This window comes from Capra hircus, chromosome 11, assembly GCF_001704415.2.
Source record: "Capra hircus breed San Clemente chromosome 11, ASM170441v1, whole genome shotgun sequence".
Lineage (NCBI taxonomy): Eukaryota > Metazoa > Chordata > Mammalia > Artiodactyla > Bovidae > Capra > Capra hircus.
The window spans coordinates 73,545,087-73,570,802 of NC_030818.1; the positions used below are offsets into that span (position 1 = coordinate 73,545,087).

At 39.7% G+C, this 25,716-nt stretch overlaps 1 protein-coding gene across 6 annotated transcripts in view; it reads left to right on the plus strand.

The window, feature by feature from the left end:
• Nucleotides 1-25,716, plus strand: part of DTNB (dystrobrevin beta) — a 239,978-nt gene that overhangs the window by 136,239 nt on the left and 78,023 nt on the right. For all 6 annotated transcript variants that reach the window (XM_018055540.1, XM_018055543.1, XM_018055546.1 and 3 more), the window contains exon 10: nucleotides 22,990-23,067. In XM_018055540.1, coding sequence (XP_017911029.1) covers nucleotides 22,990-23,067 — 78 coding nt within the window. The remainder of the gene's footprint in view (nucleotides 1-22,989; nucleotides 23,068-25,716) is intronic.

The following is a 25,716-nucleotide window of genomic DNA, read 5'->3' on the forward strand; positions in this document are numbered from 1 at the left end:
TTCCAGGTGTATGACATGGTAATAGTTTAGTCACTAAGTTGTGTCTGTCTCTTTGTGACCCTCTGGACCGTGGCCCACCAGGCTCCTCTGTCCATGGGATTTCCCAGGCAAGAATACTGGAGTGGGTTGCCATTTCCTTCTCCAGGCTTAATTAGGGTCTTTTAGCTCTTGTTTTCTGTGTGTGTAATTTTGTTTTGCTTTTTTGTTTTCTATCTTTTGGGCTATCTTAGTTTCCCAACCAAGTGTTGAACCCGTACATTGGAATCACAGAGTCTTAACCACTGGACCTCCAGGAAATTTCCAGCTTTTGTCATTTTATTAGTCATTTGGGCACATAGTAAAGTGCTCTCTCCTTTAAAGATTTCTTGAGTATGAATTGAACCTGGATTTCTTGAAGATCATAAACACCTCCTTTACACCATCAACTTCTTAAGGTCTAGGATTGTATACCCTTAGTACCTGGCATACTCCAGTGTTGGGGGCACTAACTCTACTGATGTGTTGTGCTTTTGGAGTACAGGGCCCAGTTGTAAATTAAAATTAAATTAGGTTAAATTTGAGAAGTTTCTTGTCTGTCTCTGATTCAGAGTCACATTGTCAGACCTGACTTGTTTATCTGACATGACTTTGATATGATCTTACTGAAACTTTGGAAGGCAATTAAAGTTTACTCAGATTGTAAAAATCTGTAATTTTTTATTAGCTTTTGGAGACAGGTTCTTATTTTACCACTTAAAATAATCTTAGAGATCAAGATAAGGTTAAAGACATGTTCTCTTTGGTTAAAAGGACCTTTCTTTTAACCCTCATCAAAATGTCTACAAACAATAAATGCTGCAGAGAGTGTGGAGAAGAGGAACGCGCTTACACTGTTGGTGGAATGTAAATTGATACAGCCACTATGGAAGACAGTATGGAGATTCCTTAAAATACTAGGAATAAAACCACAGTGTGACCCAGCAATCCCACTCCTAGGCATATACCTTGAAAGAAAAAGGAAAGTGAAGTTGCCCAGTCATGTCCAACTCTTTGCGACCCCATGGACTAGTAGCCTACCAGGCTTCTCCCTCCATGGGATTCTCCAGGCAAGAGTACTGGAGTGAGTTGCCATTTCCTTCTCCAGGGGATCTTCCCAACCCAGGGATCGAACCCGGGTCTCCCTCATTCCAGGCAGACGCTTTAACCTCTGAGCCAGCGGGGAAGCCCTTGAGGAAACCAAAATTGAAAGAGAAACATGTATCCCATTGTTCATTACAGCACTATTTACATAGCTAGAACATAGAAGCAATCTAGATGTCCTTCAACAGATGAATGGATAAAGAAGTTGTGGTACATATACACAATGGAATATTACTCAGCCATAAAAAGGAATGCATTTGGATCAGTTCTAATGAGGTAGATGAACCTAGAACCTATTATAGAGAGGGAAGTGAGTCAGAAAGAGAAAGATAAATACCGTATTCTATATGCATATATACGGGATCTAGAAAAATGGTACTGAAGAATTTATTTACAGGGCAGCAGTGGAGAAATAGACATAGAGAATAGACTTATGGACATGGGGAGGGGGAGGAGAGGGTGAGATGTATGGAAAGAGTAACGTGGAAACTTACATTACCATATGTAAAATAGATAGCCAACAGGGATTTGCTGTATGGCTCAGGGAACTCAAACAGAGGCTCTGTATCAACCTAGAGGGGTGGGATGGGGAGGGAGATGGGAGGGAGTTTCAAAAGGGAGAGGATATATGTATACCTATGGCTGATTCATATTCAAAAAGGGGGGAATATATGTATACCTATGGCTGTTTCACAGAGAAGGCAATGGCACCCCACTCCAGTACTCTTGCCTGGCAAATCCCATGGACGGAGGAGCCTAGTAGGCTGCAGTCCATGGGGTCGCTAAGAGTCGGACACGACTGAGCGACTTTACTTTCACTTTTCACTTTCATGCACTGAAGAAGGAAATGGCAACCCACTCCAGTGTTCTTGCCTGGAGAATCCCAGGGACGGGGGAGCCTGGTGGGCTGCCATCTATGGGGTTACACAGAGTTGGACACAACTGAAGTGACTTAGCAGCAGCAGCAGCATGGCTGATTCATGTTGAGGTTTGACAGAGAACAGCAAAATTCTGTAAAGGAATTACCCTTCAATAAAAAATAAATAAACTTAAAAAAAAGAAAAAAAGAATGAGAGAGGTGACCTCATTACAGATTCTACGTAATTAAAAGATATCCATAGTATTTCCTTCATCACTATATAAAGAAATTCAACAGCTTAGATGAAATGGAAAAATTTCATCTGAGAGACAAAACTACCAAATTTCATTCAACCTTCATAACCCCGTATCTTTTATAGAATTGATCATTAACAAACCGTCCTTCAAAGAAAACTCCAGGTCTATATCACTTCACTGGTGAATTATACCAAAGTTTTAAGAAGAAACACCAGCTCTACACAAATTCTTAGAAATGAAAAAGAGAGACTACTTCTCAACTCATTGAGATCATCACTGCCTGATTCTATAACTAGACAAAAATATTACAGGAAAAGAAAACCACTGTCTATATGTCATTATTACATATTTAAGTCCTGAGCATAATTTTAATGAAGCAAATGCAGTCATAGATAAATACAACATGATCAAGTGGAGTTTATCCTAGGACTACCAGCTGATTTAATCTTCAAAGAGCAATCAATATAATTCAGATTAATATCATTTAAAATTATATAATCATTTCAGGAAGTGAAGAAAAATCACTGGAGAAAATCCATCGTTCATTCCTAATAAGAATTTTCTGAAAATGAAGAATAAAAGAAAACATCTTCACCATGAATGACTTCTAGGAAAGACCTACGATAACATTGTCCTTAATGGCAAATGTCTGAATGCTTTGCTCATTGATGTAAAAAATAAGACAGATGTGTCTACACTTACCACTTAAACATTGTACTCAATGTTCTTGCTTCCAGGACAGTACAGCAAAATATAAAGCAAAAAAAAGTAAAAAAAAAAAAAACTTTTCTTTTTTTGTCTCACTTATTTTTTCCCGTCTAGATAATTTAATGGGATCATTTGAAGGGTAAAATTGAATACATTGTCTCCAAACCTGAATTTAAGAAAATATTCTGTTAATTTGTATTGAAGATTCTTTGTCATTGGTTTTTCGCTTTTTTAGTAGAATTCTTTTTGGAATGTAAGTGACTTCTTTATTCTCTTTAGCCATTTCTTCCAAGCTGTCACCACCTCATGTTTAATTTTGTATAAGCCCAGCTGTTATTTTTCATTCATTTCCTGTGTCCAGTTTATTACAAGAAAAACATCTTGTTAAGAGCTTCTCCATAGATTATTTTGAAATGAATATTTAGTGTCTTCATTTTGAGAAATTGATTAAACTACCATTGATGTTATCTGTCTGAACTCAGTCTTTAAATCTAGAACTGATAGAACATGTAGGGATACAATTGTTGCTGACACATTGGATGTGGGGTATAAGAGGAAGAGAGAAGTCAATTTGGCCTGAATGATTGGCGGGCTGGACATGGGGATACCTATAGGTGAACAAGTTTGAATAGAATGAGAGCTCCATTTGGATGTGTTGAGGTTTCTGTGACACCAAATAAGGATGTCAAATTGGCAGTTTATCTAAGTCTTGAGGACATTCATGAGTTTGTTGGTTGTTTTTTTTGTTGTTGTTTTTTAATATCTTTTCCTTCCCTCCCTCTCTCCCTTCCCACTCTCCCTTCTTTCCAATAGAGAAGAAAAAACATGTAAGGGTCAAACCCTGTTACAAGTTTCTTACTTCTTTAGATGATTCAGTTAATTGATTTTTTAAAAATTCTTTAAAAAAACATTTCCAAGTACATGAGACTTTGGGGAATATATTTTGATGTTTTCTGATATTACCGAGTTTTGGTCAGAGGTGGTATCCTGTATGATATTGATCCTCAGGTAGAGTTATTTCATGTAGACATCTGAATAGTTTTTCTAAACATCCTCTGTGTGCTTAAAAAAGATTCTAAGGTTAGTACTGAGTGCAGTGCTCCCCCATATTCCCATTAGATCAAGCTTATTAATTATGTGTGTAGAAAAGATTAAATTTAATTTAAAAGTAAAAATGTACTAAGTGGTGATTATAGATGAAATGCCAGCTGGCTTAATATTATGGGAGAAGCTTGTGGTACATTTTCCATTGAGAACATTAGACACAGAGGAGTTATTTATAAACACTTGGGACAGAATGACCGTGATGTATTCTGGAGTATTTGTGTGATGACTCAGAGAACCTTTACTGATGATGAAAACACTGATGTCAGAGATGTATTTAAAGAATTTGGATGAAATTGAGTCATCAAAATGAAGCAAAGTTATATTTGTAATTTATTGTGATCTTAAAATGTTAAAAGTGGCAGTGGAAGAGGGCGAGAAATAGGAAAGTAGGAGAAGCGGCAGTAAGCTTTTGATATTTTTCTCTTTTAAAAACAGGAAAAGCAATCCCATATGTAAGGTGATCTTTTTCCAAGGAGGATCTCCAAAACTAGCTTGAACATGCAAACCTTTAAATGGATCAAGTCAGATGTCTTGTTGCTCTGGGTGCCCTGCAGTAAGTTACAAGTGAAAAAGTACTGGTGGGTCCAAAAACTTAACATCTTTGAAATGAAAAATACTCTCGACCCCTTATAACACATCATCAAAGTTACTTTCAGCTCCCTGTCTAAAATAGCATCCTTTAGCTTCCTGTGACTACATATATTCGTCATTTTCCCCAACATTTGTATGGGAACAGAGGAAAAAGGCTTCCCTGGTGGCTCAGATGGTAAAGTGTCCGTCTGCAATGCAGGAGACCCGGGTTCGATCCCTGGGTTGGGAAGATCCTCTGGAGAAGGAAATGGCAGCTCACTCCAGTACTTTTGCCTGGAAAATCCCATGGATGGAGGAGTCTGGTAGGCTACAGTCCATGGAGTCGCAAAGAGTCTGACATGACTGAGCAACTTCACTTTCACTTTGACTTTCAGAGAAGAAACAGTGAAGACCTTGAGCAGAGAAACTATAAGAGTACCATTATCAACTGTACTTCTCCTTTAGGGATTCTAGCAAACCATGCACAAAGAGGTGTGGGATGTGAAGTGGAGCTCATGGCGTTGACAGAGATACCAGTTAGAAAGCTACCTAAGAAACCTTCATGGTCTGTTGTTTAATCCTTACAGAGTGTTAAACCTAGAAACTTTTTCAAAACCAGTAATATCAGATATTTCTGTGTAATTGGAGAGAGTAATGGATAATTTATCCATATCTCTGAACCTTCAAACATAAAGCAAACTAATCTACTTTGAAAAAGGTTTGTAGTAAGTTTGAAATCAGGAAGTATGTATCCTGCAAGTTTTGTTCTTTTGGAAGACTGTTTTGGCTATTCTTTCTTGTGTTTCTGTATGAACCTGTGTGTGCACACGCGTGCACTCAGTTGTGTTCGACTCTTTGTGACCCATGGACTATAGCCCACCAGGCTCCTCTGTCCATGGAATTTTCTCAGGCAAGAACACTGGAGCGAGTTGCCATTTCCTTCTGTGAGGGATCTTCTTGACCCAGAGATCAAACCTGCATCTCTTGCCTCTTCTGCTTTGGCAGGCAGGTTCTTTACTGGCTGAGCCACAACTTGTCCATTTCTACAAAAAAGAGAGCTGTGGTTTTGATAGGGATTGTGTTGACTCTGTCAGTCAATTTGGGTAAAAGTACTATCTTCACAATGTTAAGTCTTCCAGTCTATGAACTTGGAATGTTTTCCCATCTTCTTTAATTTCTTTCAATGATGTTTTATAGTTTTCAGTGTATAGGTTTTGCATTTCTTTGATTAAATTTATTCCTGAGTATTTTATTCTTTTGCAAGCTATTATTAGTGTAATTATTTTCTTGATTTCATTTTCAGATTGTTCACTGCTAGTATATAGAAATAGAACTGACTTTTTATATTGACTTTCCTTAGAGCTGGTTTATTAGCTCTAATAGTTGCTTTAGAGAGAGAGAGCTAATAAACCGTCACATCAGCTAAGTTCCATCATCACTTCATGGCAAATAGATGGGGAAACGGTGGAAACAGTGGCTGACTTTACCTTTTGGGCTCCAAAATCACTGCAGATGGTGACTGCAGCCATGAAATTAAAAGATGCTTACACCTTAGAAGGAAGTTATGACCAACCTAGATAGCATATTGAAAAACAGAGACATTACTTTGTCCACAAAGGTCCTTCTAATCAAGGCTATGGTTTTTCCAGTAGTCATGTATGGATGTGAGAGTAGGACTATAAAGAAAGCTGAGCACAGAAGAATTGATGCTTTTGAACTGTGGTATTGGAGAAGACTCTTGAGAGTCCCTTGGACTGCAAGGAGATCCAACCAGTCCATCCTAAAGGAGATCAGTCCTGGGTGTTCATTGGAAGGACTGACGTTGAAGCTGAAACTCCAATACTTTGGCCACCTGATGTGAAGAACCAACGCATTTGAAAAGACCCTGATGCTGGGAAAGATTGAGGGCAGGAGAAGAAGGGGACGACAGAGGATGAGACAGTTGGATGACATCACCGACTCAGTGGACATGAGTTTGGGTAAACTCTGGCAGTTGGTGATGGACAGGGAGGCCTGGCGTGCTGCGGTTCATGGGGTCACAAAGAGTTGGGCACGACTGAGTGACTGAACTGAACTGAGCTGAATAGTTTTTTGGGGGTAAATTCTTTAAGGTTTTCTATATATGAGATCATGTCATCTGCAAATAGAGATAGTTTAACTTCTTCTTTTACAGTTCAGATCCTTTTATTTCTTTTTCTTGTCTAGTTATTGTGGCACACCTTCACTATTGAATGATAATTGGGTTTAAAATCTAGCTGAGGAATGTTTTCCCTTCATCCTTTGAAGATATCGTTCCTCTATTGTCTTGTAACCAGTTTTGATCGCAGTCTGACTCTCCTTGCTTTTTGCTGAATCTCTCATGTTTCTCTAGTCACTTTTACAGTTTTTTTTAAGTGACATGGGTAATCTGAAGTTTCACTCTAATTTACCTGGATAAAACCTTTTTAAAGAAGTTTATTTCTATTTATTTTACTACTCAGAGAATTCTTACTCTCTAGAGGCTCATGTCTTTCTTTGAGTCTGAAAAATTCTCGGCCATTTTCTGTGTTAGAGACTGTTGCCTCTCCTCCATTCCCTCTGGTCTCTCTGGAACTCAGAGTGCAGACTTTAAAACCGGATTTAGGTCTCATGTTTCTTTCTTCCTTTTTTTTTTAGTGTATTTGTTTTTGGCTGCACTGGGTCTTCGCTGCTGTGCATGGGCTTTTCCAGTTGCAGTGAGCAGGGTCTGCTCTCTAGTTGAGGTGCTGTGGCTTCTCTTGTTGCAGAGCCTGGACTGTAGGGCACCACGGGATCCGTAGTTGCAACACACAGGCTTAGTTGCCCCACAGCATGTGGAATCTTCCCAGACCAGGAAACAAACCGACGTCCTGTACATTGGCAAGTGAATTCTTTACCACTGCACCACCAGAAAAGTTCAGCTCTCGTCTTTCTTGACTTGAAAAAAAAGGTACTGTCAGCCTTTAGCTGTGTTCAGGCTTATATTCAGCCTATCTGTGCATTTTTTTTTTTAATCTCAGTAATTATGATTTTCATTTTTAAAAATGAGGATATTAAACATACTCATTTAACGACCTTTTTTAGATGCTCTGTTTTGTCTGTTTTTTTGCGGGGGGCGCAGTGTGGGAGCAGGTTTTGATTAAGTTCCTCCAGCCTCCTCAGAGGTGGCCTGCAGTCCTGTGTGTGGCTGGTGGCAGTTTAGCACAGCCTTGCTCACCGCAGTGGCTTCTTGTTTATTTTCTTCCTTGGGTGATGTGTCTTCTTTTTTTTTTTTTTTTATTTAAGGAAAGTTTCCCTTTTTAAAAAAATTTTGATTCTAGCTATGCATGCATCAATTAACTTTTCTATCTTTAACTCATTTTTCTTTGGTACAGAAGGGTGAGCTCCCAACATGTGCTCCGTCTACCAATTTGAACCAGAAATCCCTAGGCTATACCTTCAGCTGCTTTATAATTCACTGTCATAACACTGTCTCCAAAGGTCTCTGTATGGCCTTTTCAGCAGAGACTTTGATACACATTTAATGAGTGGCGTGTGGTTCTTTATTCCCCTGGCAAACTCCCTAATGTATTAGGGCATTTAAAATTACCTTCAGATTCTCTTGGCCCAGAAATTAAATACCAAGGCTGATTTAACAGGCAGAGTTCATCTAATGCATTTAGTACATATGAGAAAGACTCCTGTTTTCCTATACCCAGGTAAATGCCTGAGAACATTATTTACTCATCATTCTCCTCCCACTCAACAATTTTTACCATCCCAAATGGCCTGTTAGCTATCCTTCTTTGACTTCCTTAGCTGGACATCTTTTCCATTTGAATTCAGTTCAGGTGAGCCTTTCACCAATTTGTACTTTTGGATTTAGCTAACACATTGTTTCAAGTAGATTGGAATGAAAAATAGAATCATAAAATCATAAAAATAAGTTCATTATCGAAAAATGTTGGTTGTTCACCCGCTATGACTTCCCTGGTGCCTCAGACAGTAAAGCGTCTGCCTACAATGCAGGAGACCCAGGTTCGATCCCTGGATTGGAAAGATCTCCTGGAGAAGGAAATGGCGCCCCACTCCAGTATTCTTGCTTGGAAAATCCCATGGACGGAGGAGCCTGGTGGGGTACAGTCCATGGGGTCGCAAAGAGTCAGATGCGACTGTGCAACTTCACTTTCACTTTCTTTCTTTCATCCACTATGTGCCAGTCATATGTTAGGTATGCAGTGTGAACACAGAGGTGGAATAAACCCTGTGAGCCCAGCTCTCAGGAAGTTTACAGACTCTTGAGTTGAGGCCAGACAAAAAGTAAAGGCTGAAGAGTAATTGCGAACTGCGACAAGGACTCTACAGGATACTATGAGTGAGTACAGAAGAGGCTTCTCTTTTAAGTTTTGTAATCAGAAAAGGGGTTTTCAGTTTTTTTAGAACAACATTGAAGGCTTCCCTGGTGGCTCAGCGGTAAAGAATCCACCTGCCAATGCATTAGACACGGGTTTGACTCCTGACCTGGGAAGATCCCACGTGCCACAGAGCCTGTTCTCTAGAGCCCAGGCACCTAGGTTGTTAGTCTGGCTTTCATTCTGACTTACTCTGTTTTTAGTGTAAAGCCTTGTGTATCTTTTACAGTTTTGTCTTGCTTTTGTTTTATTGTGGCAGAAAAGTTCAGGGCCTGTGTTTGAATGAAGTAGCATATTTGTCCAGAACACCTAGGAAGTTTAGGGAAGTCATGAAAATGAAGATGGGTTAGGAGACTTGGGCTGTAGTGTCTGGGTAGTGAGTATAGAGAGGAAGATATTTGTCCTAACTTGGGAGACCCCTAGAGGCTTGATGATCTGTGGCCGAATGGTATGAGAGCTATGCTTGGGGAAGTAATTTTAACCATGAGAAATCCAATGAGCAACAGCTTAAAAGTTCTCTGGACACTGGTGAACTAATAGGAAAACCTTTACAATATTTGAGTTACACTAACCAAATGCATGCTGAAAGGTGATGATGCCAGTGGAGATGGAGACCAGGAACAGATAGATTTATGAGCTGTTGAGTAGATGAAGTAGAAAAAGAGGCTGCAGGATGCCCGTGAGTGTCAGGGACATGCTCATCACGTGAGCGCCCTGCCAGAGGTGTCCCTGACAGCCCACTGTTTAGCCCTTCTCTTTTAGCTGCCCTCTGATGATATGCCTTTATGAAGTAAGGAGCTCTTTGGATCTCAGGGGTAGGTGGACACCATGGTTCTGCCTTTTTTTTTTTTTTTTTTCTTTCTGCTTATGTTTTCATGAAACTCCTCTTCAACAAAACAGAACAAAATTAAGCCTTGCTAGTTCTCCCTAGGAAATGGCCACCCACTCCAGTGTTCTTGCCTGGAGAATCCCAGGGACGGGGGAGCCTGGTGGGCTGCCGTCTATGGGGTCACACAGAGTCGGACACGACTGAAGCGACTTAGCAGCAGCAGTTCTCCTACCTCCCAATTGCTACCTACCTAGATGGCTTGGCAGACGCAGTACTGCCAGCTACTTTCTTATCAAGCAGTTGGCAATTAGGAGAGGCCTTAAGAAAAGAGGTAGGGGGGTGCTCCTTAATATCCCCATCAGAATGGAATCGTCGGCTGTGTTAACTAGGTCACTGGTTTGCAGCAGAACTTGGATGCTGTTGCAGGAGGGTGTATTTCATGTTGAAGCATCTAAGGAGTGGTGCCTACTCTTGCACTGCATCTGCCTTCCTGTAACAGGCTGTGTTCAGCTGCTTAAAGGACTTGCTGACAGAGTGCAGACATGTGCTCGCCTTCTAATGAATTGTTCTCTTGTACCTGCTTTTTCCCGAAATGCTCTGTGGGATAAACTACCTTGTAGAGAAGATTCTTTGTCATGTGATTGTTCTGTTTCCTTAGAGACAACAGCAGTGCAATGCATTAGATGCCAGATCCATAGAGAAAGAAGAAGCGTTTGCTACAGAACGTAAAGGTTTGATAGCTTTTCCTTGCCTTTATGTTTTTGCTACTTGAGCTGCTGGGCTGATAATGATTTTGTTTATTTTAGGCAGGATGCTAGAGCCTCTGGAACTTCCCAACCAGTTATTTTAAAGAAGGGAAACCCATTGTATCTTTCCTCGCCTGATTAATTGCAAAAATATGTTAAGAGTCAGCCTTTCTTCCATAATATGTATGTTTCCATTTTTAAAAACAGGTTTCAGTAATGAGCATATGAACGGGTCAGGAAATGAGATTGCATCGTGCATTTCATTGACCTCTCTGTGAACAGTAACTTGTTTAAGTATTTAAGTTGTTTTCTTTTCTCATCTTTCTAGAAATACAGGAGTTGACATCTAAAAAGTACAGCCGACTTCCTCTCTAAGTTTAATGAACAAGGAGAACAAAGAAGGAAAGATTCAGAGATTCATTGTGGAAAGGTTTTTAAATAAAACAGTATTTTTCTGAGGTAAAGAATCTGCCTGCAATGCAGGAGACCTGGGTTCGATCCCTGGGTCAGGAAGATCCCTGGAAGAAGGGAATGGCAACCCACTCCAGTATTCTTGCCTGGAGAATTCCGTGTACAGAGGAGCCCAGTGGGCTACAGTCTCGATGATTTAATTATCTCATTTCTAACACCTTTTGCCTACTTTTTCAGTATAATCATATTAAGCTAAGCAATTGATTGCTAACTATTGCTTCATTTTACAATTCTATCCTTTCCCAGAGCTAGAACAAGATACTTGGCTTCCTCTGGGCATCTCTCAAGATACCTAGCATGCTGTCTGGTGGTGAAAATTCTGTATAAGAATGTGTTTGTGGTGAACCTTTCCTTCCTGAGAAATACTTCATTCTAAGTCTTATACCACAAATGGCTATGTTGAACTGCCAGATATAGGAATGGAGGCATGTGTGTCTATTGCTAGGTCTTTTTGACATTAATGGATTAGTTGCAGTGTGTTCAGATTAGAAGTTGATTTTGGAAATTTTAAGTCTTTTCTTTTGGTTAATTAATTGTCAATAACCAATAAAGTAAAATGTACTTCCCTAGAAGTCAGAGAATCCTCACTGTAGATATGTAACATAATATCTATGCTATGCTTATAGTATCATATGGTTTTTGTCTAGTAGTTTTCCCAAAGGAAGTTCCATTGGCTTCTTTAACCTCTTTGCTTTGGCGGATAACCCTGGAACCTGGTGGAGTAAAGGAGACGGTTGGTCTGGTGTGCGTGTACTCAGTTGAAGTCTGACTTTGTGAGCCTTTGGACAGTAGCCCACCAAGCTCCTCTGTCCATGGGATTTTTTCAGGCAAGAATACCCAAAGGGAGCCAAGAATCTTGTTCTAGCTCTGCCATTTCCTCCTCCAGCGGATCTTCCCGACCCAGGGATTGAACCCACATCTCCTGTGTTGTAGGTGGATTCTTTATTGCTGAGCCATCAGGGAAGCCCAGTTGGTCTGGTACATAGACATAAATAAAGACCAAAATATCACACCATTTAAGGAGGTAAAAATGATCTGCACTTGTCATAACCATTGTCTGAAGGCAGGGAGCTTTTAGAGAGAGTAACAGAGGGGATTTATTCTTCCCTGAGTAGTGGTCATGTATGGATGTGAGAGTTGGACTGTGAAGAAAGCTGAGCGCCAAAGAATTGATGCTTTTGAACTGTGGTGTTGGAGAAGACTCTTGAGAGTCCCTTGGACTGCAAGGAGATCCAACCAGTCCATTCTGAAGGAGATCAACCCTGGGATTTCTTTGGAAGGAATGATGCTAAAGCTGAAGCTCCAGTACTTTGGCCACCTCATGCGAAGAGTTGACTCATTGGAAAAGACTCTGATGCTGGGAGGGATTGGGGGTGGGAGGAGAAGGGGACGACAGAGGATAAGATGGCTGGATGGCATCGCCGACTCGATGGATGTGGGTCTGAGTGAACTCCGGGAGGTGATGGACAGGGAGGCCTGGCGTGCTGCGATTCATGGGGTCGCAGAGTCGGACCCGACTGAGCGACTGAACTGACTGACTGACTGACTGACTAAGAACTCTAATCTGAAAAATCCATGTGGGCAGTAGAGAGATGCCTGGGTTAGGATGGTGAATCTGTGGATTAATCTGTTTGGTGGCATTCAGTTCAGTCGCTCAGTCGTGTCCGACTCTTTGCGGTGGCAATTAGAACCAGGTAAAACTGGGTTCCGGTGCTGGTACTCTCATTTCATAGTTTTGCGACCTTAAGCATGTTAATTACCCTCATTAACCTTTCTCTTTTTATTTTTAAAATAAGAATACCATCATGAAAAGTAGCATGAATTCCGATAATGTATCTGAGGACCTAGATCAGTGCTAATGCTCATACTTAGTAAATGTTCATAGTGCATCACCCCTTCCCTCCCAACCCTCTGTGGTGTTCTGAGAGGAAATATATGCAAAATATATAGCAAATCTTGCAACTGTTAACTTCATGGTATTTTTTTAAATAAGTGTATTCAATAACCTTTTCTGAATTATTAATTTTTTTTTGCTATTTTTTTGACCATGCCTCATAGCTTCCAGGATCTTATTTCCCCAAGCAGGGATTGAACTGCCCACCCTCAGCAGTGAGAGTACAGAGTCCTAACCACTGGACTGACTGGACTGCCAGGGAATCCCCCTTTGTGAGATTTTTAATATTCTTTTGCTGTCCCGGTCTGTGGTTAATTATTTAAAATAATTACATTGTAGTCTGTTATAAATTATTTTACACATTTTTTTATTGTGAATGATTATCAAATTAGATTTGACCTAAAAATTGTAATATGTTAAACTAAAATATAAATGTCTATTATTGTGAAGACTAGTATGAAGACATCCCTGGTAGCTCAGAGGGTAAAGCATCTGCCTGCAATGCAGGAGACCTAGGTTCAGTCTCTGGCTCAGGAAGATCCCCTGGAGAAGGAAATGGCAACGCACTCCATTATTCTTGCCTGGAAGATCCCATGGACAGAGAAGCCTGGTAGACTACAGTCCCTGGGATTGCAAAAAGTTGGACACAACTGAGCGACTTCACTTAGTATGAAGACTAATTGGAATATAAACTTCTTATGGGCAAGGACAGTGTTTACTTGCTTTTGTTTTTTTCTTAAAACCCCTAATATTGCTAGGCATCAATTCAGTTCAGTTCAGTTCAGTCCAGTCCAGTCCCTCAGTCGTGTCCGACTCTTTGCGACCCCATGAATCGCAGCACAGAATTAGCCATGGATTTTTGTTTGTGTACTGATGTGACCTCTGTTTATTTAAATGGAGTTTGTAGTAATCAGAAGGGCTTTATGGAGATACTGAAATTTCAGGAGCCATTTCTCTCATTAAAAAAGTGAGAAAGAGGACTTGCCTCATGGTCCAGTGGCAAAGACACCGCAGTCCAAATGTAGGAAGTCTGGGTTCAAACCCTGCTCAGGGAACTAGATCCCAATAAACAACTTGCTTGAAAGAGGTGGAGGGAAGTGTAATTTGATGGAGAAAAGAATGAAGTAGTTTACAGTGTGGATTTTGAATTTGTCTTCATTTATGGTGGAATCTGCTACATAAACTTTTAAAGATGAGAAAAGTATGATTAAAGTGAGTAAGAAAGATAATTTCAAAAACAGCACAAGTATCCAGGGTTGAGGGCAAAATAGCTGGCTACAAAAATTATAATAAGTGATTAAATGTACTTAACTAAAAATGGTTGAGTACCTATGTAAAGCATTGTTGTGGGAGATACAAAAAAGTAATCAAGTAAATGAAAACATATTATTTTATTTATAGCACAATAAAATCTTTTTTCCTTGCACAGTAACAGCAGTGAACAGACCAAAAAATCTGGTAAAATTCCCCACATGCATGGTTGGCAGTTGACTGTCAAGACAAAGAGAATTGCAAGACTGTGACTTTAAACCTCTGCAGTTAAAGAATATTCCGGGAGGAAGAGCAAGATAATGAGCAAATGCTTTTAAAAGTATAGTGCAGGGATAAGTATCTGTCTGTCTGGGTGACTTCCTACAGATGAGGTACACCAGAGGGCCTACAGAAAATGACAGGTACCCAAGGTGTCACTTGTCCTCGCAGGCTTCAGACTTAGCTGTCTTCATGTACCCCTCCCCGTGTGCACGTTAAGGCGCTTCAGTCCTCTCCAACTCTTTGTGACCCCATAGACTATAGCCTACCAGGCTCCGCTGTCCTTGGGATTCTCCAAGGACTGGAGTGGGATGCCATGTCCTCCTCCAGGGGCTCTTCCTGACCCAGAGATGAAGCTGCAGTCGCTTACGTCTCCTGCATTGGCAAGTGGGTTCTTTACCACTAGTGCCACCTGGGAAACCCACATACCCCTTTTTTAAGTAGAAATTGTGCTTAAGTGACAGTATTGTGCTTTCACATCCTTGGTTAGAGAGTATTATCCGGAAATTGTTTACCCCTGAATCTCAGTCAACTTAGAAAATAAAAGCAAGTAATCACATTCAGTTTTGGTCTGAAGCCAGGTATTAGTTTTTTGGGGTTTTTTGTTTTGTTTTTAATCAGTAGTCTGGCTGATATAATAAGTAATTTCTTCACTAAATGAATTTATTTTGTTAGGCTGAGACGAAGATTCCAAAAGATCTTTGAAATTAAGGTTAGATTTGAAAGTCATTTTAATAAATTAGAGATATGTTTTTGAAGGAAACCGTTCATATGAGTTTACCTAGTCTTCCTTGGAACAGCCTGCTGCTGCTGCTGCCAAGTCGCTTGTCGTGTCCGACCCTGTGCGACCCCATAGACGGCAGCCCACCAGGCTCCCCCGTCCCTGGGATTCTCAAGGCAAGAACACTGGAACAGCCTAGAGGTGGCTAAAAATGCAACCAAATAGAAGCATTTGTAATACAGAGTTCTAAGGGGAAAGAATAAATCACCCAAAACCATACCCTAGGACTATTAATCATTTTATCTTTCCTATAGAAGTGACTTTACAAGAGCTATGATCTAACATCATGCTATTGGTTTTATTTTATATACATATATTTACTTTTATTTATTTGATTATTTGACTGCACCGGGTCTTAACTGCAACACGTGGCATCTTTGATCTTTGTTGCAGCCCTTGAGATCTTTTTAGCTGGGTATGCGCTCTTTAGTTGCAGCATGTAGGATCTAGTTCTCCGACCAGGGATTGAACTCGGGCCCCCTGCACTGAGCACACAGAGTCTTAACCACTGGACCACAGAAAGTCCCCATGCTGTTGCTTTTAATTTGTAGGCCAAACAGTCATAAGTTTTCCTAAAACTAGAGCAAGGGTAGTAGAGCCACTGCACCGTAATGATTCAGAACACAGACCCAAGAGCCATGCCGCCTTGGTTCAAGACCCGGCTTCTGCCGCCTGATTTGGCTGTGACCTCAGGTGCATTACTTCTCTCTGTGCCTCACTGTCTCCATCCATAAAATAAAGGTAATAATAGGATCTGCCTCCTTGGTGGTTGTGAGGTTTCTATGAGCAAATCCATGGGGAATGTTAGAACTGAATCTGGCATGTATGAAGCACTCAGTATTACTATTGTTATGAAAGGCACTCTCCACTGTGTTGATCCCATTACGAAATCACAGATGAAAGTGTGCTATAGCTACAAGCATACCTACCAAATATAACAGCTAAAAATGTCATTATTCCATTCTCGGAGAAGAGTCTCACCACAGCTAAATATAACAGAAAGGTTACTTCTTACACACTGCACACGACGTCATGCTGACTCATGATCAAATATTTCCTGCAAGCCTAATCTGTGTCTCATAGTATGCCAGGTGCTCGTAATACAGTGATAAAAAACCATGTATATTTCCTGCAGTTTAGTAGAGGAGATAATATAGATGGATCTAAAATGTTTTATTTCCTTGCTTTTTTTGGGAATGTGGTGGTAGGAATGTTGGGGGAGGTGTGGAAGTTGGGATCACCTCAAACCATTTAACAGGTCTTTTTTCTACTAACAGTCTCAAAGTTCTCTCTGGGTTTGTAAAAGACTTTCCTTTGCAGTTTGCTTTCTTAGTGATAACAGAAACAGTACAATCTCACTTTAGAAAACTTGAGTCAGTATAGTAAGTTTTCTATTTTTTTAAATATATATTTTTAAAATATTAAGCATGTTTTTCTCTGAAAATCAGAAAAAAATTAAACTTGAAAAACTGGAGGACAGGAAAGTATAAATAGGCAAGAAAAATAATGCCCATAATTCTACTTTCCTTAACATTTTGACATATTTCCTTCAAATATTTTGCTTTACACATCATATTATTTAGCTAAGACCAGGTGTGTATATGTATAAATAATTTTATTTTATAGGATTATTGTAAAGATAAAACGATGTTTTAAAGTCCTAACCACTGTCTAATAGATGCATATCAAACATTCAATAATGGTTAGCTAATATAATAGTTATGTTACCCTTCTTTTTACCTCTTACATGATAAGCTATTTCTCTTGTAATTGGAAGGCTCTTCATAAGGATTATTTTTTAATGCTAGCATAATATACTATATTTATTGGTATACCATAGTTTACTTTTCCTTTCCCTCATATTTGAATACTTTAGATTTCTTCCAGAATTATTCTGTTATAAGTATTTTCCTAAATATTTTTAAATGTAAAATTATCTTTATATTTCTGATTAATTCCTTGGAATATATTCCTAGAAAGGGAATTAGGAGTCAAAATGTTTGAACTTTTAAAAAGATCTTTGATGGGCGTATTGTCAAATTACTTTATAGAAATTTTGCTTAATTTTATACTTTTACTCTTGCCTAAAATAGTCAGTTAAGGGCCTTGTCGATAAAATCCTCTCTAGCTTTAAGATTACCTTAAATTTTAAAAATATTGTAATTTTTTACAAGGGAAAATGGTCTGCGATGTTAGCAAATTTCTTTGCTCTGCATAACTAAAGTATTATATTGTTATATGTGTTTCTTCTTTTAAATGGTGTGTTTTCACTTTGACCATTCGTCTGATTGAAGTCTTAGTAGTTTTTCTTATCAGTTTGTATGAATCCCTTGTATGTTAAGGCTGGTAATTCTTGTTCTGTCACATTTGTTGAAATAGTTCCCCAAATGACTTTTTAGATCATTAGAATTCATCCGTCTTTTTCTTCCTAATTTTTTCATTGCTTTTGAACTTAGAAAATCCTCTCTATCCATAGACCTGTAGGTGTGCTTCTGCTTTATATAAACATTTATACTTAATTCTTTAGTACACTGAAATTTTATTTTTCTTTATGAAGTGAACTGATCTCAGTATTTCCCCATAGCATGTTGCAGTTTTTGTTACTTTTATTAAATATTTATTGCATTATATTGTAATTATTTTTTCTGTATTTTTATTCTTCATAAGACTTAAGTTTCTGTCCTTTTAATTTTTATCCTCAGTAGTTGGCACAGTACCTACCACTTTGTAGAGACACAACAAATATTTGATAAATGAAAGAAAGAAATGCACAGTTATATATAATTTGTCCTGGAAGATTTTAAAGGCATGATGAGCTATTCTTCATCTATTCCTGGTTTTAAAAATCTTATGAGAGATTCTATGGTAATTTTAATTTCAAGCTAGTCTACATTTCACAGTATCCACCAGAATGAATTGGAGTGGTCTGGTCATAGGAGAAGAAACATAAAACTGACTTATACAGTAAGTTAAATTTTTACTTTCTAGTAGGAGTTTTGGCTAACCAGTAACCAGAAGCTCTCTACTTGTTATCTAAGCCCCCCTATTACTGGATATTTCCCCAAACTTATCCTGCTCCACCTAAAAAAATAAAATGTACCTTTATAATGATCAGAGTACTCAAATGAACCGCTACAGTTTAAATGATGACGCTCAAATGTTTTCAAACTTGACATTTTCACATGGGTTCCATTCTCCTGTTTCTGACTGCTTGCAAGATACAGGTAAGATATCATTTACCTATACTTATCAGTGCCACTTCAGAGTCAACAACTTCACCACTGAAATCTATTCATCTTTACCTTCTGCTCGTTCTCTCTACCCCTACCAGTCCAATGCCAAATCCTGTTTCCTACTCTTGTGATCCCTAGTTTGGATGTATTACCACTATCCACCCAGTAGTCAAGGTAAATCTCAGTTACTCTTTACTCACTGACCACAGGCACTTAATCTGTCGCCACATCTTATCTATATTACCTCCGCAATGTTTTCTCTCTGCCTCTTCCCCGTCTTAACTCCCAATGTCCACCCTGGTAATCGCTGATCTGGACAGTTGCCATAACCTCTTCATTGAGGTCCCAGCTTCCATTCCTTTCACCTTCCGAACCTCTTCACATAAATGATTTTTTAATGGGGGTTGCATTAGAAAGAATCCTCTTGCCCCTGAAGATTCAGATTCACTAAGCTGAAGGTACAGCTTGAGTATCTCAGCACAGAAAGCTTCCCTGATGATTCCTATGTTCACCCAGATTAAAACCAGTATTTTACAAGCTTCTGGAATTACCATTTCAAAACCTTACTATAGTCATGTCATCCTTGGCTTAAAAACTTCTAGTGCCTCCCCTACTGCCTATAGTATAAAGTCCAAACTTCTTAGCTTGTGATAGAACAGATATCATTAAACTCTCGCCCTAATCTCCCTGTCAGATGCATCTTTCGGCTACTCCCCTCCCAGGGCCTTTGAGTCTAGCCAAATAAATCAGAGACCCAAGTATGCCATGTACTTTTGGATTTTTGTACCTTTTTCCTTAGCATTTCTTCTGCCTCGGTTACCCTTCTTTCTATATCTGGAAAACTCTCGCCTCAATGTAACTTTACCTGAAAACTGTTAACCCATTATTCTTCCAGGCAGGGATAACAGCTCCTCATCTGTTGAATTCTCAACACTTGTGTATACTTGAATTGCTGCTCCCAATAGTTTGCATTTGTGATGATGATGTGTGTGATGACACACACATACATACATGCATATACATATAGTTAGGTCACTAAGATAAAGACGGTCTTACTTATCTTATATGAGTAGGTACCCAGTAGGTATGCCTCTTTCCTTTTGATTAAGAATTAACAAATTATACTGGGAATGCCCTGCTGGTCCAGTGGTTAGGACTGCGTGCTTTTCACTGCCATGGGCCTAAGTTCAGTCCATAATCAAGGAACTAAGATCCCACAAGCCTTGCTTTTTCATGGCCAAGAATAATAATAATAATACTTAACAAATTCTCAAAAAATATATATTAAGAAAAAAGAATTAGATCCTGAATCTTTTTTTATATCTACTCCTTCTGACTAGCAAATTACCTTTTATCTAGATCATTCATCTATTTCTATCTCCTCATCTAAAAAGTTGGCCTGTCTTGTTAACAAAGATGGAACCCCTCAAGTCACAGTACTGAGTGATAGTTGATGGTCACTTGGATATCACAGAATTAGTTAGTGTCTAAAAGTCCTTGCTGATATCTTCACCAAAGGGAGATATAGAACATCTGGTGGGCTTTGCTTCAAGGTAGTCAGTAAGTTTTGAAGGTAAAGATCAACACAACTGATCTGGTGAGTTGTGTCAGTTCTCCTACTTTGTAAGTAAGTTTCTATAACTGGCACCATTAATGTCTAACACACCTAAAAGAAGCATTCTTTTCAGTTTTGTCTTGCAAGAACTATGACATTTTTTTTCTTTGAAACTGGGAGTATTTTTGATGTATTACATCTCCTGAGACCACATCTAAGCTGTTGGCTTTGTCAGTGGGTCTAGTGGTAGATTCTACAGTCAAGACCCCCTTTAAGTTTTCAGATGCCTCTTCGATCTTGGGTTATAAACACATACCTATTTCCCTAACAAAACATGTTAGGAGTTCAGAAAGGGTATGAAATTTGTGGGCAGTTCTGATTAATTTATAACTTGCAATCTAATCCTTACTGTCTGGTTTTGAATATTAGAGAAGCTTTGCTATATGTGATGTGCTGTAAGATAAAAATTGATCATGGTATCTACCAAGAGATAATTATTAAAAACTTCTGTGGTATCAGACCAAACAGAATGCTACAAATCATGAATTTTATCATGTGGATCCATGTTTGGGGAATTAAAACAAACTTTTTTTTTTCTACTGTCATTTTTCCTCAAAGAATGTCAGAAAGGAAATTGAATGCAGTAGTATCTTCAATATTGAAATATACTGGGTAACTGCATAAGTTCTGAAAGCAACATGAACATGTCCTTATCTATATTGAAAATGGGTTGCCAATAATAGTATATTAAAGAGGCAAAGCGCATTGTGTTTGCAGGACCAAAATGTTTCTGATGCCTTCAAGAGTGAAAAGCTATCGTGCTGGACTTGTTTCAGTCACAGGAATTGTCTCCTCATTCCCTTTGGACAATAGATTGAAAAGAATCGCAAGAATATAAGTTTGGGGTAAAATGAAGCTAATTTTCATCTTCACTTCCGTTAATAACCAGCCTAAAACAATGGATTATAACTCAACACAGCACTACCATTAATAGGCTTGAAATTTGGGGGCAAAACTGGATATCTGCCTGGAAAGTAGGTAGTGAGATGAATAATGTGGAATCGAACTCCAGCCTCAAAAGGCATATTTCAGTTCTGAATGTCTTACTTTGTCACACAAAGGAAGAAATGTGTGACAATAAGCATAGTGCTGTGGCTTAAAAATCAAGAGACCTAAATCTGTTCCCTGCAAATTACTTTCCATCTTTGATCCTCTCCATTAAATGAGAATTCATTAAAAATATTTCCCTATCCAGAAAGTTGGTTTTTAAAAAAGAAGTGTAGAGGTAGACTCACCTATCTCTCAGTACTTTGGGTCTACCTGAAACTTTCCCCTTGAGTCTGTGCTTGAACGTACTATGAAACCTGCGAAAATAATAAAGGCTCTGGTCCTTTAATACTCACTAGGATAGGGGCTTTCCTGGCGGTCCAATGGTTACGACTCCGCACTTCCAGTGCAGGGGACGCAGGTTCCATACCTGGTCGAGGAACTGAGATCCCACATACAACATGGTGTGGCCAAAATATACGGGGTTTCCTAGGGTGCTAGTGGTAAAGAACCTGCCTGCCAATGTAATGTAGGAGATGTAAGAGACACAGGTTCGATTCCTAAGTGAGGAAGATCCCCTGGAGAAGGAAATGGCAACCCACTCCAGTATTCTTGCCTGGAGACTTCCATAGACAGAGGAGCCTGGTGGGCTACAGTCCATAAGGTCGCAAAGAGTCAGACACGACTGAAGCGACTTAACATGCATGCACGCATATATGTATTCACTAGGGCTTGCTAAATATAACCTCTAAAAAACAATTTCATAATTAACTCAGCTATTAAGAGATAAGAAGGAGCCAGGAGGTCATTCTCAAACACCTAAATATGAGAGAAGGACTTCTCTGCCTCACATTTCTGCTGTTGATGGACAAATTTCTCTGAAAAATACTTCTTTCAGTTCAGGAGAGGAAGTGAGTGATTTCCCAGGAGGAATATTTAGCAATAGTCATGTGGTTCCAAGTGTAAGACAGAAGCCCTCTGTAACTGAGCTTTGTGGGTAAGGAGAGGGGCTGAAGAATGGCTGAAAAGCAGAATCACAGATTCTTTTTGGTAAGTTTTGGAATCATTCATTCAAGACTCATAGGAGGAAGAAAGAAACCTTGAGTCCAGAAAACTGACCAATAAAGAAAAGTTATCAAAAATGCTTACCTTCAAATTTAAATTTGGATTACAGATATGGCCTCATTGTTAATACTCTAGTAAAGGATTGATAAAAGAACTTAGTATTTAACAATTTTAATGTTTCAGTAAATTGTATACAAACTAAATCTGAAGGAAGACCGTGAACTTTAACCAAATCTCAGGAAAAGCAGGCATGTTGCTGCTGTAACCTTTGTAATACACCACAAATGCCACACACCTAGTGTTCCTGTAAATGCCTTCCTGGAATCAGAATTCAGATTCTTGGGTGCTAAAACTATAAAACGAGCCACCAGAGTTACATCCCTGATGGCTCAGATGGTAAAGAATCTGCCTACGATGTAGAAGACCCAGGGTTTGACCCCTGGGTCAGGAAGATCCCCTGGAGAAGGGAATGGCTACCCACTCTGGTATTCTTGCCTGGGAAATCCCATGGACAGAGACACCTGGTGGGCTACAGTCCTTGGGGTCTCAAAGAGTCAGACACTACTGAGCAACTAACACTTTAACTTTCAGCCACTTGGGTACAATTTGCTGTTCCTATTGGGTAGTAGCTCTAGGGTCCTTTGGCTTTGACCTTCTTGCTGAGTTTACTTAGGTTGAAAGTACTGATTTCTAGCCCCATTCCTCAGGGATCCCTCTGTGCATATCAGGAGCAATATTAGTAGTTGGTCCTTTGCCCTTATCACTTTTCCATTTGTTTCCCCTCATTTCACTGGTAATTATTAATATAGTGTCAATGTCTTTTCTTCCAGTCCTCCTCGCCCTCCAACGAACCTGAATGACACCATGGTGAGCCACATGTCCTCCGGGGCGCCCACGCCCACCAAGAGGTATGTGATGCTTGTGCCTCAGTCCCCGCTGGGAGCTGGCTGCTGACCTCTGCCCTGAGAAGCAGAGCGTTCCACAGGGCAGAAAGGACTGGGTTTCCTTCTCTTCCTCTGACTGTCTTTTTGTATTATCTTCTATGTTTTATCCTCCTGTTTTTTTTTCCCTACTAACTTATAAATATAGCAACTGAAGGAATCTGCTTTTGAGTGGTGCCTGAGGTGGATACTGTTGCTTTGTGACAACCAGTGAATGTGGTGTCAAAGTGGATTAGGCTTGTTTGAGATATCTTTATTTTTTAACATTAAACAATATTTTGATGAGCATGAATTTCAACAGTTTTGCATTAAAGTTCTTGGAGAGTCAAAGATCATTACTACTTTCTGATTGGACTGCATAAATTGAGCTAAATCCTTATGTTCTCTTACATCATTCTGTATAGAATTTATAAGTATCTAAGTTGAAAAGCCTGAGTTTCTCTCTTAATTATACAAGGACTTTCCTTAGGGTCCTTCAAGGCACTAGAACAGTATACTCCTTTCTCCTCTTTATTTCATTACTCTTCTCCAAAATTCTCTTAGGCGGGACTTGAAAGAGCTGTATGAAATGGTTGACTTCCCATCTGATTTAAGCTGTTCCCTCACCAGAGCAATGCAGAAAATTTCTCAAGAGCACACCAATAAAGAATTCTTTCCAGCAGTCATTGCTCAAAAAAAAATACAAAAAAGCTTGAAGATATTCCCACCAACTCCCCAAGTCCTTCCTGAAGAAGAGCACTTTGTACTGTAAACCTGAAGAAAACTATGTGCACTGATTGCTTTGGATTAATTTAACTATAGAAATGTCATCTACGTAATAATGCTTTGACTTTATATATATAATACTTAAGATACTAATACTTAAGAGCAATTATGTTTGTTCACATTGGGTAAAACTCCCTGAGCAGTGTTTCCCAGCCGGGAGTGATGAGAAGCATCAGCTGGGTCACTTGCTAAACATACACATTTCTGGGATCACACATTTCTCAGACCCAGTGGACCCTGAGATCCTGAGAAGCCGCATGGTTAGCAAGTATTCCAAGTGATTCTTATCATCGAGCAAATTTGGGAAATAGCCCTAGAAAGAAAGGAAGGAGTAAACCGTAGGAATCTGCCACCCTGCAGTAGAGGATTTAGGGACTAAACAAATCAGTGTCTTGCTAATACAGTGTTACCCGCATGGACACTCAGCATCCTGACCAGATGACAGTGCTTGTCTGCAGCCTTGTTAGGACGCTCCAGCAGGACAGTAACTACACTGCTTCTCTGGGGCAAAATTGAGTGGTATGAGCAGTCTCAACTGTGCACAGATTTCTGAGCCCTTTGACTTTGTATTTGAATCCTGGCTCTCACCTGACCTTGCACAAGATTCTTATCTTGGTTGATTTATCTGTAGAATGAGGGTAATAATAGTATCTACATTATGGGGTGTGGATGCGAGGTTGTAAGATACTGTCCTTGTTATTTAGGAAGTGAACTGAGAGAACAGGTGGGGAGGTGGGGCTGATTTACAGAGGATGCCCTCTCTAAGAGGAACAGAAGGCTTATGAAAGAATACAAGATAGTAGAAGCTCTCCCACCTGCCTCAATTTTACAGTCACCCTTGCTGGCCTTAGCTTTTTATGGTAAACACTCATAACATTCAGAGCCAGACCCAGAATCTAAATATCAACTCAGGAATGTTTCTGTTTCAAAACTCAGAAGACAAGGTAGATTATTGAAAGAAGTCAGCTTGTGGGTTTTATGTTTTGTTAGTCGCTCAGTCGTATCCGACTCTTTGCAACCCCATGAACTGTAGCCCACCAGGCTCCTCTGTCCGTGGAATTTTCCAGACAAGAATTCTGGAGTGGGTTGCCATTCCCTACTCCAGGAGATCTTCCCCACCCAGGGATCAAACCCAGTTCTCCTATATTACAGGCAGATCCTTTACCATCTTAGCTACCAGAGAAGTCCAGGTTTTATGTTGTAGCAACGCCATTTACAAGGACTTCACTCCCCCGAGTTCTCTTCATTTACTAGTTTTGTCATCTGACTCCCTGAGGGCCCTAAGTGTATGGTGACCAAGGGCACTGTGCATTTAGGGACCCACAGCTGAATGTAGTTGCTAGAGTCTGTTGGAGGGAGTACATTTTTCTGGATGATATTTCATTGCTTGAGCAGGCTGAAAGAAGGGAGTTGGGAGTAATAATCATCACAGCTCCTGTCTAGAGGACTGCTAACCTTAAGCTTGATGTTGCTGCATAAAGCCCCAGCTCAGTAGTCAATGACCAGCTGCCATTGTCAGTCACAAAATAGCTACGATTTCTGGAAGTTGTTTCAGATAATACTGTATAACCTGGGTGAATATTCTGAAGTCAGCAGTTCAGCTAGCACCTCTTTCTGGGTAGGCTTCGTCAGTGCTAGCGGTGGTAGTCACAGACTCTCCAGGGGCTGACCAGCAGACCAAGCGAGGCCAAAGCCGTAAGAGGCTGGAGCAGAGGCAGAGCTCTGTGACTTACTGTGAAGAGTAGCTGTTAGGGAGGCTGCGTGGGAACAAGGTGCCCCTGTCCAGCAATATTGTCCTTAGAACTTTAGGAGATTTCATTTCAGGATGAAATGATGATATAACATACAGAC